The sequence below is a fragment of the Chrysemys picta genome, chromosome 18 (genome assembly GCF_011386835.1).
Source record: "Chrysemys picta bellii isolate R12L10 chromosome 18, ASM1138683v2, whole genome shotgun sequence".
NCBI lineage: Eukaryota > Metazoa > Chordata > Testudines > Emydidae > Chrysemys > Chrysemys picta.
Genome location: NC_088808.1, coordinates 12,871,801 through 12,891,976, shown reverse-complemented (window position 1 = coordinate 12,891,976; position 20,176 = coordinate 12,871,801). Strand labels below are relative to the sequence as shown.

General features: G+C 54.2%; 1 protein-coding gene across 5 annotated transcripts; it reads right to left on the bottom strand.

Moving 5' to 3' along the window:
• Window positions 1-2,579: 2,579 nt before the first annotated feature.
• PIP5KL1 (phosphatidylinositol-4-phosphate 5-kinase like 1) lies at window positions 2,580-19,752 on the bottom strand. Of its 5 annotated transcripts, XR_010593736.1 has the most exons (12): window positions 19,525-19,738; window positions 18,012-18,148; window positions 15,915-16,109; window positions 14,607-14,657; window positions 13,932-14,086; window positions 11,915-12,039; window positions 11,321-11,355; window positions 11,157-11,212; window positions 10,503-10,615; window positions 7,193-7,355; window positions 5,349-6,440; window positions 2,580-3,679 (listed from the first exon to the last, which is right to left on the bottom strand). XR_010593736.1 is itself a non-coding variant. In XM_065572695.1 (11 exons), exons 8-11 carry the CDS (start codon window positions 11,195-11,197, stop codon window positions 6,020-6,022), a joined length of 738 nt encoding a protein of 245 aa, XP_065428767.1. In that variant the 5' UTR covers window positions 11,198-11,212; window positions 11,321-11,355; window positions 11,915-12,039; window positions 13,873-14,086; window positions 14,607-14,657; window positions 15,915-16,109; window positions 18,012-18,148; window positions 19,525-19,752; the 3' UTR covers window positions 4,712-6,019. The 5 variants fall into 5 exon arrangements, 4 of the variants coding, with proteins under 4 accessions (XP_065428767.1, XP_005293517.1, XP_042710112.2 ...); XM_065572695.1 differs by lacking the exon at window positions 2,580-3,679 and having other exon boundaries at window positions 4,712-6,440; window positions 13,873-14,086; window positions 19,525-19,752; XM_005293460.4 differs by lacking the exon at window positions 2,580-3,679 and having other exon boundaries at window positions 4,712-6,440.
• Window positions 19,753-20,176: the final 424 nt, after the last annotated feature.

Genomic DNA, 20,176 nt, shown 5'->3' with positions numbered 1-20,176 from the left:
TCCGATGCCTCCTCCCTGCCACCGACACCAACACCCCCTACCACCCTCCCCTACACCAGCCCTGATACCTTTCCCCGCTACCAACTCCTCAGATACTCCCTCCTCCGCGACACCAAACCCCCATATTTCCTCCCCCCACCCCCGCCTCCCATATCTCTCCCCCATCTCAACCCCTCATGATACCATCCCCTATACCAACCTCCTCATCTGATACCATCCCCCAGTACCAACCCAATACCCTCCTCCGAAACCCCGATACCATCCCCATACCAACCCCCTCATCTGATACCATCCCTGATACCAAACCCCAATACCCTCTTCTGAAACCTCTCCCCCAATACCACCCCCCATACCAACCCCCTCATCTGATACCAACCCCCCAATACCCTCCTCGATACCTTCCCCCGATACCACCCCTATACTGACCCCCTCATCTGATACCATCCCCCCAGTACCAACCCCCATCTGATACCATCCCCGATACCAACCCCCCAATACCCTCTTCTGAAACCTGTCTGCTGATACCAACCCCCCAATGCCCTCCTCCGAAACCTCTCCCCCGATACCACCCCCCTCATCTGATACCATCCCAATACCCTCCTCCGATACCTCTCCCCCAATACCAATGCCCTCATCTGATACCATCCCCCCAATATCAACCCCCAATACCATCCCCCTCCTCCAAAACCGCCTCCCTGATATCACTCCCTCAATACTATCCCCCTGATACCAACCCCCAATACCAACCTGCTCCTCCGATACCTCCCCCCACACCAACCTCCCGATACCAGCCCCCAATACTATCCTTCCGATACCAACCCCAGACACTGATCCCCGAACATCAACCCCCTCCTCCCATCCATTACCAACCCCCTGATACTGTCTCCCCGATACAAACCCCCAGTATAGTCCACCTGATACCAACCTCCTCCTCCGATACCACCCCCCTCCTCCAATACCTCTTCCCCAATACCAACCCCCTCCACACCAACGTAGATTCCATCCCCCCGATACCAACCTTCCACTAGCATCTATACCAACCCCCCAAATGGGATTGATATGCCCCCCCCCAATGTTGTCCCCTTCTGATCCCAACCCCGCACTGGCTTTGATACCCCCTCCTCCGATACCAATCCTCCCCAATATTGTCCCCCTGAGACCTACCCCTCCGATGCCAACCCCACTGCTAACATTGATACCTCTCCCCCAATTCCCACCTCCCCTCTTGCATTGATCCCCCCTTTGAGACCAACATCCCACTGGTATCAGTGCCCCCCATACCAATCCCCCCGATATTCCCTCTGGTGTCAACCCCCCAACCCCCACTGGCCATTGATATCCACCTCCAAAGCTAAACCCCATCTTTGACCATTCTCTTCTCCTCCTCCAGTACCAGTTTCTCTTCCCTAGTATCCATACCAAACTCCTCTCCTGTGGCACTGATTGCTGCGCCCAGGACCAAGGCCACCCCTCCCTGGCACTTGCAAAGTACCTTACCTTCCCCCTCCTTCTCTCCACATAAACCTTCCCCAGCAAGCCTGACACTACCACTGCACAAACAAAACGGAAACTGACTTCATTAATTTCCATTGGCCATGCTGAGAAATTCAGAAAGTAAAGAAAGAGCCCAAACAGGGGCAAGTGAACTGTGTATTTAAAATACTTTCAGTTTAAATACGATCAAAGGAACTGCCACTCCAGATCAGACTAGCAGTCCATCTAATCTGGTGTTCAGTACAACAGCGCTCAGAAGTGTCAGATGAAGGTGGAAGATACGCCATAATGGACAGTTATGCCAAGAGGGGATGTTTCTTCATAATCTCCGTCAGTGAGTGGTTTATGCCCTGATGCAAGCGGCCTTAGAAATTTTGCCTCCTGTGTAGCAAAACTAGGCTTTGAAGGATTCAATTTTTAATCAGTAAATGTCAATTTCACCCCCGCACACACAATGCAAACGTATTTCCATCCATGATGATCAAAAAATGTTCAGACAGGCAAAGTAACAAAAACGCTGCTTGAGAACTGATGACCGTTTGATTTAAGGAGCTATACGTTGTATATATTTTGCCCTGTGACGTTAACAATGTGGGTTTTAATGCTTTAACTTTTTGAGTCTCAACATCGACTGTCATTAAGTAATCACAACTGTGACGATTTAAATCAATAACGTTCAAAAACATGCTTAAAAATAAACCGATATTATCCAGCGAATGTAGCACTGATGGACACCAGCTGAAGCTCTTGGCCTGTGCCTGTTTCCATCGCAAAAATATTCTTTCGGCCCTGCAGCACCCTGTGCCTTGGTGCGGGGGGTGTTTGTGTAGGAGTTTATACATACGATTACGATTCTTGGACTAAATCCTGAAGCCTTTTTACTCACTTGCTATGACTCTCATTGAGGGTTTTACCCGAGGAAGGCCGGAGGGATTGGGCCCACTCCCAATAAGTTGGTTAATGATACTGGCTGACTCGATTTAGCTCAGAAGCCATTAGCAATTCCACACAATGGAAACTCCAGATCCTGATGTTCCAGTAAATCCCTTTCCCGGGTTCGCACAAAAGAGAATAAAACAAATGAGTTGGGGCCTTGAGATCTTTATTGGATAGTTTTCTCCTGCACTATTTGCACAGCCAGACGTAGAGTCCATTTCAGAGTGGGTCGCACTCGCTATCAACATGCAGCAGCCCTGCCTACGCAGCATGTAGCTCAGACTAGACTCTGTAAAGCCAGGGGCGGGGTGGGGTGGTGGGGTGGGTCAGAAATTAACATCTACTTGGTCAATGCTCGGGCAGCCCTGTCAGCCGGCGGCGCGCTGGGAGCTGGTGAGAAAGTATTTGTGAATGTCAGGAGCATTCAGCCTCACTTAGCCCAGAGGCACAGCCAGAGGGGACTAAAAGCCAGGAGTTATTGTTCCCTTGTGGAACCAGATAACAGTATTACACTTCTCTGTCAAAATGGGTTTAAAAATGCTCTGGGCCCATTGGAATTAGAGGTGGGAAAGCCCAGTTAGGTCCTCTAGCCTGGTCCCACAGGACCAGAAGTATTGTACCCTGGTACATTTTCTAATCAAACTTGTTTTTTCTCTAGGGCTTTCTATGCGAGGACATCACAATGCTGCATAAACATTCATAGGTCAAATTCACCACTGGCCCCATGACATTAGCTTCACTCTGTGTCTGTGAAGTAGGTGGGTTATTATTGTCCCCATATTGCAGCTGGGGAAACTGAGGCCCAGAGAAGCAAAATGATTTGCCCAAGGTGTACAGGAAAGTTTGCAGTAGATTTGTCACAGTTCAGTCCTGGGCCATAACCACAAGACCATCCTCCCCATTGCTAGCTTGTCTGAGATGTCCCACAAGATGGTCCACTGACTCCAGCTGGATTTTGGGGCATGTAAGAAGATAAGATTGAGCCCTAACCAGCTAATTTCATTCATTTAAATCATTTTTGAAAGGCAGTGACTCTCTGGAGGGGATCTTAATAGATTTTTAAGTCCATAAGGTTGCTTGAAAGCCAGTTCAGGTTCTTTTTTCTTTCTAGACAGAATTAGGCACGTTGTGGTGGAAGATTTGACTTTGTCATGGCTCCTTGCTCCAGTCATCTGCAGTAGCCCGGAGCAGTTATCAGAAGACAGAGTCTCCGATTTGTTTGTTTTGTTTCTTTTCCTCCCTGAGTTGCCTTCAGAATTTGCAATGTGAAGAGCAGTTCAGGAAACACAGGAGAGATGACAATAATTAATACACAGCTCATCTGCACCCAATGGATGCATCATCCGATCAAATGAGGATCTCAAACCACACCCCATGCCCACGCTCACACCCACACATATCCTCTTTCCATTGCCTAAAATCATCACTTAAGGAAAAAGGATAATCCTTTGCACTCAAGCCTGTATTATACAAAGTTGTACATATAAAACAAGAGGTGCGATTTGATAGCACTTTGGTTAAACTGGTGCAACTTTGTGCCCCTTATATTGGTTTAAACCTGGTTTATAGCAGTTTAGCTTGTGCCACAGGCTATAAACTGGATTATGCCACTTATAAAGTGCTACAAACCAGATGCAATATAAGTGTGTTCAAATACAAAGATGCATCAGAATGATAAGCTCTTTGGGGATGGGGCCATCTTTTTATTCTGTGTTTGTACAGCTCCTGACCCAGTGGGGTCCTGGTTCATGGGGGCTCCTAGGTGTTACCCATAATACAAATAAAGTGATTCAAGTTCAATTGATGTAACTTGTGTGTGTAGACAAGCCCTTATGTCATGCCTTTAATCCCAGGAGCTGAAAGCGTTTGCTGACATGAATGAAGCCTCACCTCACCCACGGTAAGGCAGATGAATATGTTTATCCCTATGCTGCAGATGGTGAAACTGAGGCACAGCAAGATGAGATTTAGCCCAAAGTCAGTGCCAGGGATAAAAACAGGAGTCCTGACTCTTGGCGCCATGCTAGACTATGCTGCCCCTTCCCCCCCCCCCTTGTCTCTTTCATGCAGTTGCTCTTTGGACTTTTTTTTTTTTTTTTGGCAGTGTGGCAGGTGTCAATGTTCAAATATGGAATTTCCTTGTTGGACAAGACCAGGAAGCTGCATCCTCTTGGGTGACTGCAGGAAGGAATCCCTGCTTTAAAATTATTTGTTTTTATTAAGAGACACCCCCCCGCCACTTATTCGTTTCCTTTTCACTGACCCCCCAACACGTCTCTGGTTGGGCTCGGAGGTCTCTCAGGCCAAAGGTGTGTGGTTTTTTTTTTTTTTTTAAACCACCATGTTTTCCCCTGCAGATTGGGCAAGCCCAGTGGTTTCTTCCCTCAATCAGCATTGCCAACACCGGACTCGGCAGTGGCTGGATGGGCTTTCTGATTCCTGCCGTGAGGCTACAGGGAGTCAGCATGGCCACACACAAACAGCAGCTTGCCCCGGTTAATGCACACCCATCACAACAGCTGCACTGATTCAACAGGGGGATCACAAGAAGCCGAGCCGGAGAGTCACCCCTCAAGGAGCATTCTCAGGGCCCCAAACTTTCCTGGCTGAGGGCTGTGGTAACGCTAGACAGCCTCCTGACGTCCCTACACCCAGACAAGCTACCACAGGGAGAGCGCAGCTTTGCTGTGACGCCCGGCTTAATCATCCACAGCCCAGCTTTAGAGATAGTCAGGGAGCGTAGCCCTCGATCAAAACCAATCCAGCACTAGGACAGTGGCTGCAGAGAGCAGGGAGAGCAGGTTTTCAGGAGCTAGCCCCTGATCACGGGCAGTCCAGCACCGGGGTAGTGGGATCAGGGTGCTCAAGGCAGAGGACTGATGGGGCTAGGATGAGGATGAAGGTTCTGCCTACCCTACCTGCTACTTCACTGCACAAACTGGAACCGGCTGCTGGGTCTGTCATTAGCTTCCCAGCATGCTTCTGGGTCAGCAGGTGCCTTCTGAAGATGGAGATGGGGTTCTGCTCCAGCAGCCCTTGGTAGGGTTCATATGGGAGCGAAATGGCACCGGCAGTCGGGGGAGATCAGGCCGTCCCTTTCCGTCCATCCACACCGCCTGTCGCACCCTTGTCCCAAGAGGGGATCCGGGGACCATGAATGGATTTTGGTGGGACTATTTCACCACCCAAGATGCAAACCGGCGCACCCAGAGACACCCCACGCCGGAGCAATGCAAACTGGCAGCTGGTTCACAGATTCCCCATTTACTGGGTTCCTTGGACACTTGCGGTACCTACACTGACCCCCATCCCCACAGCGCGCTGCAGGACAGCTGCTGCCCGCATGACCACGGCCCCTCCAACTCTTGAGTTCGGATGCCATAAACCTGTTCTCAGGATGCCGGGAATGTTCCTTCCGCAGCATCCCTGTAACACAGCGGCGCCACTGCCGTGAGCCTGCCCCCTGGTGGTGCAATAGATCAGCAGCAGGCAGCTTGCAGCACTGTCTGTGGGCCTGTAACCCTCCCAGCGTGGGAGTGGGGCTGTCTGGGAAGCTGCCATCCGTGTCAGCCCCGGTGCAGGGCCCCCCTCATACAGTGTGTGATTCCACCCACTGGCAGAGGCGCCTGGCGTAATCCGAGGGGCTGACGGTGGAGAAGGTCTGATCCCGGTACCGGATGCATTTCCACAGGTGCTCGAGCCTCTTGCGGAAGCTGTACACGGTGAACAGGTCAATGATGCCCATGAAGTAGCGGAACTCCGGGCCGTCAAGCAAGTGCAGAGGGCTCTTGCATCGGGGCAGCAAACGTCGGTTCTGGGCCAGGATGCGGGCCAGATCACTGTCAGACTTGGAGCTGCTTTGGAGGCTCACGTCCTCCATCCCAGAGTTTAGCTCACGCAGTCGGTAGAGGTCGACTCCCGCTACCATCTCAGACACCAGAATGTCAGACTCTTCATCCACGATCCCTGACACCGAGGTGAGCAGGGAGTTCTCGGGCTTGCTCAAGGACCTGTAGCAGGGAAAGGCCAGGACAGTGAGATCTTGGGGACAGCCCAGATCAAAGCGATAGGAACCGGCAGCTGGTCTGCAGCTTCCCCACTGACTTGGTTCCTTGGAGGCTCACCAGCTCCTGAGGTTCGGTCACCTATAGTCATGGTTTGTGGGCCTGATTCTCAGTTACACTAAAGCCCTTTATGCCACTTGGCAGGGGAAAGGATCCCTGAGAACCTCCCGCAGTGGAGAGGGCAGCATACAGCTAGGGTAAGGGCTCTGTGCTTGGCTGCTCCCAGCCCCAGGTGCAGGAGATATGTCTGGAGCAGGCCGGGGCAGGGCATGGAAGGGAAGGGCGTGGCCAGAGACTACAGCTATTCTCTATTTCCTAGGGCTCCTAAGCATCTGAGGGAAAGAGAGTGTAACGTAGAGCAGCTCTGAGGCTGCTGGGACTGACACCGGGAACGTAACATCCCCTTTGCCTCATCCTCCAGTCTGGCCACAAAGGAGGAATGCTGTGACTGAGAATCAGGGCCTGCGACGCCGAGTCCAACTACGTTCCTGTGGGGTTCTCTGCCCATCCAGAGACGCTGGGCTTCAGGCACTCTGCAGGCTCACCCCAAGCAGCGTGGTAGCTGGGGGCTGAGCCTGTCGTGTCTGCTGCTTGCCCCCAATCAGCCAGAGCTGCAGGAGAAGCAGAGGGCTGGCTGCGAAAGGGGCAGCGTGCTCCCCCCTGTGCTGAGCGTTCTCTGCAGGAGGCCCATCACTCACATGGTGGTCCTGAAGATGATGTCCGCGAAGGACAGGTTCTGACCCTTTTCGTCTGCATGCAGGGGCTGAAATGCCACCAGCAGGCTGTAGTCCAGCACGTTCAGCTCCTTCAGGAACTGCGTGTCCAGCTGCACCTGGCGTAGGAGCCAGGAACGCTGCTGACCTGCAGGAGAGAGCAGAGAGGCTGACAGACAGGGAGTGAGAGCCCGGGCCAGGGAGGGGGAGATCTGAGCAGGGATAGGAAATAAGCCAGGACAGTTAGCAGGGAGTGGGAGGGACAGTGTCCTGCAGGGCACCAAGGAGATGGGGCCTTGGGCAGGGCAGGGGCGACAGTTCTAATGCAGCAGGATCCGGAGTAGAAGAAGCTGCCGCTGGAGGAGAAACGGCTGCTTGTGGAGGAGAGATGAGTGCAGCTGGAGGCCAGGCAGCAGACGTGAGTCAGTGGAAGGAGACATACAGAGGGGAGAGAGAAATCAAGTGACAGCAAAGATCACAGCGAGATCACAAGGGAATGAGGGACGGCAGAGGGGTGGGCAGTGCAGAGGGAGAGGGAGAGGATGGCTGCTAGTTCGGGGAGTCCTGAATGGGAGAGTTACGGGGTCCCCAGCTTGTAACTGGCTTGGGACCCAGACTCCACACCACTGCTGAGCCGACTCTCCCGTCTCTTCTGGAGCACACAGCCACCTGCACGCTGGCTATGGAGCAGCAGGGCTAGACACAGGCTGCTCACACACTTTGCAGGAGCCCAGAGGCCCAAGCCTCTGCCTGATGAGCTAAGGCAGCAGCTCAGAGCGAGCAGAGGCACACGTAGCCAGGGCGGCTTAGTGGTTGGACAGGCTCCACCTCACGGTGCTCCGGGACTGTCTATTTCATGTGGTTCCATCAGCATGAAACTTGGCTGGCCAGCTGAAGAAAGAGGTGGTTGATGCAGATATGGTCAGGGGGGGAACAGTCATGTGATCACCCAGAGCTAATGGACTGAGCCTGGGAGGAGACAAATACATAAAAGGTCCTTCATGCTGACTTCAGGGAAGTCATTGCCCCGTCTCTGTGCCTCAGTTTCCCCACCCCTCACGATTCTGACCCTCCTTTGTAAATTGCTTGGAGATCTAGGGACAGAAAAGTGCCTGACATGAGCCAAGGATCATTATTATCATCAGCATGGTGCTGAATGGGCTAAGCAGGACACCACCATTTCCATCCAACCTCTCTGCACTGATCTATGACCCTGCAGGTTGGACACACAGGCACATCCTGGCCAATAGGAGAAGGGGGCAGAAACTCTATGGGAGACCCTGACCCTTGCTGGGTGGGGTGGGGGAGCAGCCGCATGGCAAACCGGGAGCAACAGGGAGGCTGAATGCAGGGGAAGGTGTCAGGGAATCCCGGGCAGAACCAACTGGGGCAGGAACCGGGGAACCAGATGTGCAACAAGGGTCAGGTCTGGGCAGAAGCTGTGGAGAAGCAACGGGGCTTGGGAATGTGGGCAGAGGGGTTCCAAGGAGACACACCACTAGCTGATCCTGGCCTGGAAACCTGCCTCCAGCAGAAATTGGGCTGGAGAGGCACCAGGCAGAGGTGAACTACCCCCCACCCCCACAGGCCCACATACAAACCACTATTGTTTGACCTTAAGTTGCAAGCATTCAAGCCACTTTCCCCTTTTGCTAGTCCTAATAAAATACCCCTTCCTTTAACCCAGGCTCTGACTTGTCAGTGGGACCCGAGGGCTAGCGCCTAGCATCTAGAGCAGCGGTGGCCAACCTGAGCCTGAGAAGGAGCCAGAATTTACCAATGTCCATTGCCGAAGAGCCACAGTAATACGTCAGCAGCCCCCCATCAGCTCCCCCCTCTCCCCGAGCCTCCCACCCCTGCCAATCAGCGCCTTCCCCTCCCTCCCCGCACCTCCCAATCAGCTGTTTCGTGGCGTGCAGGAGGCTCTGGGGCAGAGCGGGAGGAGCGAGGGAACGACAGGCTCAGGGCAGGGGCGTAGCCAAGCGGAGGGAAGAGGGGGAGCGGAAAAAAAAAAAAAAGGCGCCACCCACTGCGGCGCTTTTACTGACGGGGCGGCGCGACGGGTCTTCGGCGGCACCTCCACTCGCTCCGCAGGTCTTCGGCGGCATTTCAGCGATGAAACTTCAGTGCTGCCGAAGACACCCGAAGGGAGTGAAGGTCCTGCCGCCGAGGTGCTGCTGAAGACCCGGCGCGCCGCCCCGTCAGTAAAAGTGCCGCAGCGGGTGGTGCCTTTTTTTTTGTTGTTGTTCCGGGGTGAGTAAAATTAAAAAGGTACCACCTGTGCTCGGTGGGGGAGCGGCCGCTCCCCCGCTCCCCCCCCAGTTACGCTACTGGCTCAGGGGAGGGGGTGGGAACGGGTGGAGTGGGGCGGGGCCTGTGGCAGAGCCAGGGGTTGAGCAGTGAGCACCCCCCCGGCACATTGGAAAGTTGGTGCCTGTAGCTCCAGCCCCGGAGTCAGTGCCTATACAAGGAGCCGCATGTGGCTCCGGAGCCACAGGTTGGCCACCCCTGATCTAAAGCGTCTTCCGAGCCTGTCTCCAAGTCACGGTCCACTTGGTGTGCTACTAGTGCTTGGGGTTTGCTGTGCCACAGCCCTAACAAGTACCCCATCATCATGGGGTAGCAGGACCTCTGCTGGCTTGGCTGACACCTGGGGATTGAACCAGGAACCCCAGCCTCAAACCCCCAAGTCTCTACAGCTTGAGCTAAACAGCCAGGATCCAAGGGCCGGGACAGGGAGGGTTGGGGGGTTACGGTCGTTCTGACAGGGGGCTCCGTCCACTTCCCAGTGAGTTGGCATCCACGTCATAAAACCAGCCCACGCCGCAAACGGACTTCCCACGCTGGTGGCCTCAGCAGTGAGGCCAGGAGTGAACAGGGACAGACTGAATTACCGGCTTCTCCCTAGAGGAGGCTGCCTTCAGCTCAGGTCTGAGGCACTTTGGAAAGGTGGCTGGGGGAGGGGATGCCGTACCTTTTCGGTGGATAGAGCACTTAGGCCTCCAGATACATGGATCCTGCATCTTTCTCCAGCGCTAAGCTGGGTCATTCTCTTTCCTCTCTCTCTCTCTTTCTCCCATCAGCCTATGATTAATTCACAACCTTCCAGATTGGGACCTATGCCATGAGGAGGTTTAGCTAAGCTGGGTGTGGAAGATGGATAGAGACAGAGGCGGAGGAGTGGGCTGGACAGTGGGTGGAGTGAATGGCAGATGGCTGGACAGTATGAAGTGGGTGGGTGGCCCAGCGGGTCACCCTGCCTCACCAGGCCTTCCTTGGCCCGGGAAGTACTCACCCAGGTGGATGGAATTTCCTTCAAAGTTGAGATCCTTCAGCACCACGATGACTTGGCTGCCCTCGGGGGCGGGCTCTGTCCAGCGATTCACCTGACATCCTTTAATGTCGTACCTGCACATGGCAATTCGGACAGGCGATTCCTGGAGGGCACGTTGAACCCCTGCTTAACCCCTTCTGCACCACACCCTCGGCATGACATACGAGCGTGCCCATCGCAGCCATGTGTCGGAAGGGAGGGGAAAGTCTCTCATTGGGCTGCACCGTCTGAGAGTGCAAAGGGGTTATGCCTGTGGACTTTGAAAAGGGTTCAGTGCTCAGTAATTTTCCCATGAAATATTCATGCTTATTAGTAGGTTCATATTCTTTGTGGTCTGCGGCCACTAGAGGGCGACATGATCACCCACGTTTTATCGGTGTTGCTTGTGCAATATCTGGGTTTACAAACTCGCAGCTGCAGCTATTAGAGGGCAACGGAACAACACACATGGGAGTAGGTCTGACATTCCCTCCACTAGTGGGCAGTGCTGACACGCACGTTGCAGAGGGGCAGACAGCCACAAAGGCAGGACATTATTCCCGAGAGGAGCTGACTGTACAAATCCCTCTGATCCCCGAGCCGCGACCCCTCTCACCGCATGGGCCCGTAACTCACCGTTCAAGGATCCTTTCGTCGGGGTAGAACACGCTCTGCATGATGATGAAGTATTTCTAGAGGAGAGAGAAGAAGAGACTCGATGGCACAGAGCTGGAGTTGGCTGTGCCAAAGACGGGGCCGGTGGCATGTGACACGGACTCCGACAGGCGGATGGAACCTACCTTTTTCTCCTGAGCCACAATGATGCTGTGAACCCCTGAAAGGGAGGAGACAAGGGGAAAGCTCAGAGAACACAGACCAGGACTGGCAGTCTGGCCTGGAGGCGGCTCTGACACCCCCTCTAATCAGCAGGGACACTGAGTACTGTGTCCAGGGGACAAGGGCCTTGCAACCTGGGTTTCAAAAATCTTAAGCACGGTTGCAGCCAAACAGGCTGTACCCAGGTATGACTAGCAAGGAGGAGGACAGGCCAGACTGGTTGAGAGCCACCTGCTGTAGACGAGGTCCCTCCTCAGGCTGGAACCCAGTGGCTCTAGCACAGTCTGGCCCGATACACTGCCCAGCAAAAGCCTGTTAGAGCCTCACTTGGCAGCCTTGGCTTCTGGTCCATGCGCCCCTGAATAGTGACCTGGCTCAAGCAGAATCACAGGGGATAGGTGAGGTGAGGTTCCCCCTCGGAAGGTCCTAGCCCACGTCTCCCAGGTGCCATGCCCCACCATCTCCTCTCTGTTAGGTACTGTCCCTGGCCGGACTGCTCTCCCTGGTGTTTATGGAGTCTCAGTCTTTCCCCCCAGCATGTTGGAGGTGGTTCTTACCCAGGAACCTGACGAGGAGGGAGTGGGGGTATCTCTCAAGGTGCTGGATGTACTTGGGCAGGTTGGAGAGGAGGAACCGGATCTCTCTCTTACTCTGCGTCTTCAGGAAGAAGCATTTGTTGTTCCTACGGCACGAGGAGGCCAAGAGTTACCTCAGGGCTGTAAATGGGGATGGGGGAAGCGAGTGTCCTCACCTCTTGATCAGACCCAGGACACACATGACATGTTCCTATATGCCCAACCTCACACACATGTAGGACACATCAACATCTGCACACTCCGTGTACACCCCTCCCCCCCACAGCAGTGATAACAGAACATTTGGATTTTTGCCATGAAGACATATAGGTGACACGTCTTGCTTCTTAGCATTGCCGGGGCACTGCAGAGCAGAAGCAGCAAAGGCGTCCTGACTGCTGCTATGAGGAATTGCCCCTTGCTAGTGAATATCAGACACAAACGGTTCTGATCAGCACCCCCAATACTTCATCCAGACCCACACACTGTCCCATACCCAGAGACTGGACAGAAACAACACACCCGGACATATGAACATAAGAACATAAGAAAGGCCGTACTGGGTCAGACCAAAAGGTCCATCTAGCCCAGTACCCTGTCTACTGACAGTGGCCAATGCCAGGTGCCCCAGAGGGAATGAACCTAACATGTAATGATCAAGTGATCTCTCTCCTGCCATCCATCTTCACCCTCTCACAAACAGAGTCTAGGGACACCATTCCTTACCCATCCTGGCTAATAGCCATTAATGGACTTAACCTCCATGAATTTATCCAGTTCTCTTTTAAACACTGTTATAGTCCTAGCCTTCACAACCTCCTCAGGCAAGGAGTTCCACAAGTTGACTGTGCGCTGCTGTCCAAAAATACAGATAGCCTCCCAGCCACACATGGAAACCACCTCAGAGCAGGGGACAAAATACAAGCATGATCTCCCACCTAGTAAATGGGTAGCCTCCTTCCTCAAACACATTCAATTACCCACACTGTCCATGGTCTGACATATCCACCGGGTCATGCCCAAATGCAACACACACGTACACACCCTAACATACCGGGTACCTATGCAAGTCTTCCAAAACACAGATCCATCCTCTCTCCCTCCCGCTACAGCCAAGTGCTCACAGCATCATGCACCCGTTGCTTGTGCATACACAAGTCATAGAGGGGTCATACAATTTCCTATTCAGGGGTTCTCAAACTTCATTGTGCCATGACCCCATTCTGACAACACAAATTACTACATGACTCCAGGAGGGGGAGACCGAAGCCTGAGCCCGCCTGAGCCCGCCCGAGCCCCCCCACCCTGGCTGGGGAGATCAAAGCCCAAGCCTGCTGTCCTGGATGGGGAGGGGCAAAGACGAATCTCAAGGGCTTCAGCCCCAGGCAGGGAACCTGTAACTCTGAGCCCGTCCACTAAGGGCTGAAGTCCTCATGCTTCGGCCCTAGGCAGTGGGCCTTGGGCTTGGGCCCCAGTCCCCAGCAAATCTAACGCCAGCCTTGGCGACCCCATTAAAATGGGATCGCGACCCACTTTGGGGTCCTGACCCACAGTCTGAGAACCGCTGTCCTGCATTATAGCAGAGGCAGTGTATTCAGTGCTGGTTGTTATGGGGGTCAGCTGCTGGGTGCTCTCTGATCACTACAGATCTTTCTAGTCAGTAGTAAGTGATCTTCTTGATTGCTGCTTCACTTAGGCAGTCCGTTCTGAAAGGCACGGTACTAATAGATCTTAGGCCAAATTCTGCCTTCAGACATTCACCTGTCTCCCTGTGGATGTCAGCGGGCTTTAGGCAGGAGTACCTGAGTTTAAATGGACTCTCACTGATCACCCAGAGCAGTGGTTTTCAACCTGGGGTCCGCAGACTATGTTTAAGATTTCCAAAGGGGTCTGCACCTCCAATTCAACATTTTTTAGGGGTCCGCAAACGAACCACTGACCTAGACCATTGAGCTCTCAGAGAGTGCAGACCTCTCGCTGCACCCGTGGGAAGACTCACGTCAGGAAGAAGTCAGCCTTGCTCTTGGAGTTGCTGATGAACTGCAGGTAGGAGCTCTGGGAGGACAGGGACAGCTGGTATTCCGTCTCCGATATGCCCATCGAGTGCCTGAAGTGAGCAAAGGCTGGGCCACCGTACGTACGCATCTCAAAGCCCTGCAGCAACCCGGGAGGAGCAAGAGGTGAGATCAGATTCTACTGCACCATGCTACCTCCACACATGCCAGGCTGCCAAGTGCTTTCACCCCACCTCCCCCAGTCAGCTGGAGAGGCCGGGGAATAACGGCTACCTGCTGGCCCACGAGGCTGGCAGGGAGCTGGGAATGGCAACAGCGTCTCGGTCCTCCCTCAAAGCTACGAAAGGCAGACATGGCTACTGGTGGGTTAGAGAGTCAGCACAGGTGACTGGTGGAGGTTGTATGGATGTCCACGTGAAGGTGAGGCTAGGTATGGATGTGGGGTGGGAGGTATAGGTATGGGGGAGAGGGGTGCTTGGCTATCTGCAGCTGTGATGGACCCTGGGGATAGCTGTACAGCTAGGGGGGTGTGTGGCTACAGTGTAGGGGGAGGGGTGGCTCAGGAATCCTGCAGCAGGTCAGTGTTAGTGAACTGGGCCTGGTGTACCAAAGGCTCTGGCCAGGGCCTGTGCTTTTTCCCTGCCGTGGTGAGTTCCTACCTCATGGGCCTGCTTCAGCACGGCCTTGCAGTCTGCGTCGCTCAGGACATCCTGGCGGGGACAGAGAGAGAGAGACAGAGAGTGAGTGCACTGCACGGGGACTGCTCCCCGTTCACGTTTGCTGCTTCGCCGACCTTCCCCAGGTGCCCTCGCACATCACTGGAAAGCAAATAATCTGGGGGGGGGGAGCGAGGGGGAAGGGAAATCAGTGTGGGGACTGCAGCAAGCATGATGGCAACTAGAGGGACTACCCCGGCCTCTGGGCTCACCCCTGCCCCTGGCCTGCCCCATCTCTCTCCCTGCTCTGCCCCACTACTGTGGATGGAAATGACAGGGTCATTCCTGTTTTTTTGACCCCTTCTCCCCACTGCTAGCCAGCTGTCACCAGCCTGCCACAGGCGCTCAGGATATCCTCAGCAGGGATAGGCCACCCCGTCTACCCACCTCGTGCTGCTCTGGTTCCCGTCGTTGCCGGATCTCAGCCCCCTGGCACAGACTTCTCCATTTGCTAAGGGCAACGCTTCTTGCAGCCCCTGGTCTAGCAGGTTTCTTATTATTATTCAGGCCTTTCACTAAAGGCCTATTGTCATCTGGCTCTCTCGGTGCAGCTGTGCCCGCCCCGTTAGCGCCCCTGTAGGGCCGGAGTCCTATCTCAGTCACTCTGGCCTGAACGTGCAGGGAAGTTAATGGCGTTCCACCAAGAGGCTGGGTCACTCCAGTGGTCACGGGAATGCTGCGGGGGCTGGGATGGGGGCCAACCCTGTGCTTGAGTTGGTGTGTGCATGACACAGATCACTAGCTACCCCCATCCTTGGGGGCAAGGGACGGGGAGTCCCCTACAGAGCAGCCTGTTTCCCTCCCGCAGGGGAGGGGCCTGTTTGTACTTGTCAGTCAGGAGTTTGCTCTGATCACCTGCGCTGGGCTGCCAGCCAGGCAGTGCATTTCATTTGAGCCACCACTTGGGCTGGGCCGGCCAGGGCCGAATTTCACGTCAGTTCGTCAGCGTTCTCCGAAGAGGGAGCACCGCCTAGTTCGGAGAGTAGGGGGCTGCATTTCTGCCTCGCCCTGGGCGCGGCCCTTCCCCTCTCAGTGTCACGGGGATGCAAAGCACTTGGGGCTCCTTGACTGGGGGAGAGACAAGAGGGAGGGGAACAGGATCATGACGGGAGCACATAGGAGGCAGCACATCTTTGCTACAGCAGCGCACTCACTGGTAGCCCCGTGCTGGGGGAGAAGGCCGTGTAGGAGTCTCGTCGTACGGCCAGGCAGCTGGGGAGGTGAATGAGCCCATCCCCGGGAGGTACTCACCGCAGGCGGGTTGTCAATGGCCTCTTGGATGGCGGCCCTGAGCCCCACCTTCAGCATGCAGGTCAGGTCATAAAACTCGTGCTCCCCATTGATCTCAAAGAGGCCCAGGAGCTTCCACTTCTGGCGGAGCTTCCAGAGGAACCTGTGCTTGAGTGTGCGAGACCTCCGGCCCGTTGTGCTCTCCGGGGCGTCGGTCTGCAGGGGACAAGGCACCGTCGGGGAGTTAGAGGAGAGAGCGGGGCTCCACCCGGAGACGGGAAGCCCAGGAGCCCCTGGGCAGAGAAGAACCAACCCGTTCCCAGCAGACAGTGAGGTGCGGGGGACCTGAGCTTGAAGAGGTTTGAGGGAATGAAGAAGAGGATTCTATAAAGAAACTATCGAGAGGGCAGATGGGTGACTGGCAAAGTAAGGGGAGTTCAGAGAGCAACACCAGCAAGGACCAGGGGGCTGAAGGGGAGAAAACTCCCTCGGGTCCTTGGGTGAGATCCCAGATCCACTGACATCAATGCCAAAGCTCCCATGGACTTCAACCAGGCCAGGATTTTGCTCCTGGAGAATGTCTGAACTCCTGGTGACAGAGCAAAACACCCAGTCCTGGCGGAGACAGGAGCAGTGTGCGCGTAAGATTCAGAGCCAGGCAGGCCAGACAGAATGGTGGTTCTCGCTCTGCTGAAAGGCGCTAATGGCTGCCACCAGTGGGGGCTGTAATCCCGGGACAATCATACACCTCAGTGCAACAGATGGGGCTGCCAAGCACTCTCTTTCAGACTCCATGGAAGGAGCACTTAACCCCTGTATGTAGGGAAAACAGCTACAGCCAAGAGAGGCTACTGCCCAAGACACTGAGTCACATGGCCAGGTCTGAGTTAGCCCAGTAGATTAACAGGGGTTTCCCTGGTTGTGCACACAGGAACTAGGATATCAGTTTGCAGCTTGAGTGAGAACAGCTAATTTAGACCCCATCATTTTATATAGATAGTTGTTTTAGCAGATATTAACTTTTTATGATTTTTGTATGTTAATCTCTCATAATTCTTTTATATGCTAACCACAAGCCTTTTTGTTTTGTGTATCTATATATTTATTGTCCTATATATATTGAAACTAAGAAGTTCTTTGTCCTTTAATTGAACCTAATGGGCAAAGAACATAAGAACGGCCATACTGTGTCAGACCAATGGTCCCTCTAGCCCAGTGTCCTGTCTTCTGACGGTGGTCAATGCCGGGTGCTTCAGAGGGAATGAACGGAACAGGTAATCATCAAGTGATCCATGCACTGGGACAATGAACTCAATGATGAAATGTGTATAATTTTTTACCCTGATCTAACTAATATAGGCCAGATGTCCCAGGAAGAGACATCCCCCAACTACTAAAAAGTTTCTACACAAGGATGTTATAAACAAAACTAGGTGAATGATAAGAGATACTTGTTATGACAGATGGGCTCTGTAATGGATGAAATAAGGCACCACTGAAAGGTGTTTTTAAATCATTTAAGCACTGTCAGTAGTCACAGCTGTTAGTAATAATGACTGGATTAGAGATTCTTTTTTGCTCATCAGTCAGGTAAACTGAGGAGGACAAAAGAAATTCCATTAGTAATGTGGAAAACAGAACAGATGGTAAAAATAATGATGATAAAATATTTTCCCCTCCAAAAAAGGAGTTTATTTGTCTCACACACTAGAGAAGGACAGAGGTCTGGGGTGTTAAGGAACAAACACTGTCAGCATTCCTCCAGTACAGAGGAAGGGATTAAACTACTTTCTCTACAGGGGGGTGGCAAAGCGTCTGTTCCTTGCGTATTCTGTATAGAATTGTATCAATCTCTGATTGATAATCTCGATTAAATCAATTCCATATGAGCCTGTCATCTGACAATCTCAACTCGCTATTCAATTCAAACACCCAGCACTTGAGATTATGTTTTCCAACGGCCACTACTTTGCACTTAACACTGGGAGATTGTTGCACCTTCCCTCCCATTTGCCATCACATGGATCCACCTCCCCACCTCCCAGTCCCCATCGTACATCACCAGGCAGCTTTCTGCAGACCAGTGTGAGAACCCCTGTACAATACAACATGACTCACCATGGCTTCTCTCTGAATGCCAGGCCTCGGCTCTACGGGGAATGCTACCTGCTGATGCCGCTAGCACAAAGACTTCCTACCAACGAACCCAAGTCCGTAGCCCACGGGGCACGCCATCCATGCCGGCGGGAACCAGTCTGTACAAAGCAAAAGCACGGGGTGCAATGACCGGTCAGTGCAGCCACCAGACAAAGCACAGTTAGATGGAGCATGCATGCATGAAGTGGGGAGTGCAACATGAAAAACCAGTCTGAGAGATTACGCTGACTTAGTGCAGCGGGTATGAACCAGTATGCGGGGCACCAGCCGAACCCAGGTAAAAACAGATCACTGCTTGGGGCAAAGCAATGGCGAAGCTGGGCTTGAGTGAGCTCTGACTGGCCTGCTGGGAAGGATCAGCAGTGAAGAGGGACCAAGCAGGGCGAGTCTAGACTCCAAAGGGAGTTAGGCGCTGGCTGGGTCCCAGACAGACGGACATCGAGAGACTTTACCTAATGGAGCACAGGAGTCGAAAAGCTAGAATCCACGAACTAGCAGAGGCCTTGGCACTAACGCAGTCAACAGGTCAAGAGGATCCGATTTTAGGAAGGCAAATTTGGGGAAATTACAGAGCTATAAGGCCTGCTCTCACAGAAACAGTGCGAGAGCTGCGGCTGGCCTCAACGTATCACTGTAACGGATTGCACTGTCTTCTGAATGACTCCCCAGAGCTCCTCTCGGGATGAGGCTCTATGGGCCTCTTCTGGGTTAGGGCACAAGAGCTATTCCAGAATAGCTCCCCCTGTGGACACGCTTCTGCAACCCGTCACTGTCTTCTGGAATGATTAGTGCGCTTTGTGAGCTGGGACATCATTCCAGAATGAAGTGACAGAATAGAATGTCCACACATGGAGCCATTCTGGAATCACGGTTGCAGAACAGCTTATTCCACAATAGTTATTCCGGTCAATTTCCCTAAGTAGACAAGCCCTTTGGTTTCAGAACGTCCTAGTTTAGACTCTCATTATGATGATGATGATGCCTATTCATCTGCATTAGGGTAGTGCCCAGGTATCCCGGCATAGAGGAGGATGCCAGCATGCTAGGCGGGGTACAAAGAGCCGGTCCCTGCCCCAAGTGCTTTGGAGAAGTCACCGGGTGCTGGGGGAGGCAGGGGGAAAAGCAGACCCGGTAGCAGTGCTCCCAGCAGGAAAAGAGCCTGATCCTGGGACTCCCCGTCTGGGGGGGGGAGGACAGCCCAGCCCAGGGAGATCTTGCTGCTGGTTTGGGGGGGGAAGGGTGGGCAGCGGCCCGTCCCCTCCCAGTCCCGGGGGTCACATGGCATCCAGCCGGCTGGGATCTGGGGCAAGGAGGGCGCCTGGCTATGAGCGTGGGTGGGGACAGAGCTGCCCAGAGCCCCTCCAGGGCATGGTGCGGGGCAGGCGGCCCGCTGGGCTCTGCCCCAGAGTGAGGGGCAGCCCGGGCCTGGCTCCCGACGGGGGGACAGGCCACTTGCAGCCTTGTTAGCACCTACCTCTGCAGGCGTCCTCTGCAACTGCGGGCCCCGCTGTCCCCCTCTGCTGTGCCCCAAATCATTGGCCGCCCGCACCCCCCCTGCCAGCCCGGAGCCACCTCCTGCCCGAGCCCCCAGGCAGCTGCATCGCTCCCTAGCAGGCTCCCTCCAGCTCGGCGGCAGAGGCTGGCGGTCCCGGACCCCCTGCCGCAGCAGCGGCTGCTGCCCAAGGGCTGCCGGCTGCAGATTGGAGCCGGTGACATCAGCCTGCCTGCAGCTGGCCCTATTGACAGCAATGCAGCGGAGGGAGGGGGAAGAGGAGGGAGAGCGGGGGTGGGGAAAAGGAAGAGGAGACCGAGGCCATCGGTCCACCCACAGGGGTGGGTCATGGCCCTGCCAGAGGATACAGGGTTAACGAGCTGCAAAAGTCTAACCGTCCTCAGCACGTGCCACCTTCCAAGGCTTCATCCCCAGCCATCCCTGCAGCCCTGTGGAGCAGGTAAATAGAGACCCATTTTGTGGGAAACTGAGGCTGAGAACAGGAAAGCAACTTGCCCAAGGTCAGCTGGGGAGTCATTGTCAGAGTCTTGCTTTGAACACAGGAGATCGAGGCTCCTAGTTCTGCACTCAGACCATTAGACCAGAGGCCTTCAAGCCCTGAGCTCTGCACCTG

Excerpts from the sequence above, each read along its gene's own strand:
- PIP5KL1 (XM_005293460.4), bottom strand. Across the intron at positions 12,040-13,931 it reads AAGGCTGACTTCTTCCTGAC|GAACAACAAATGCTTCTTCC; the intron begins GTGAGTCTTCCC and ends CTCGTGCCGTAG. Across the intron at positions 11,356-11,914 it reads CCTCCTCGTCAGGTTCCTGG|GGGTTCACAGCATCATTGTG; the intron begins GTAAGAACCACC and ends CCTCCCTTTCAG.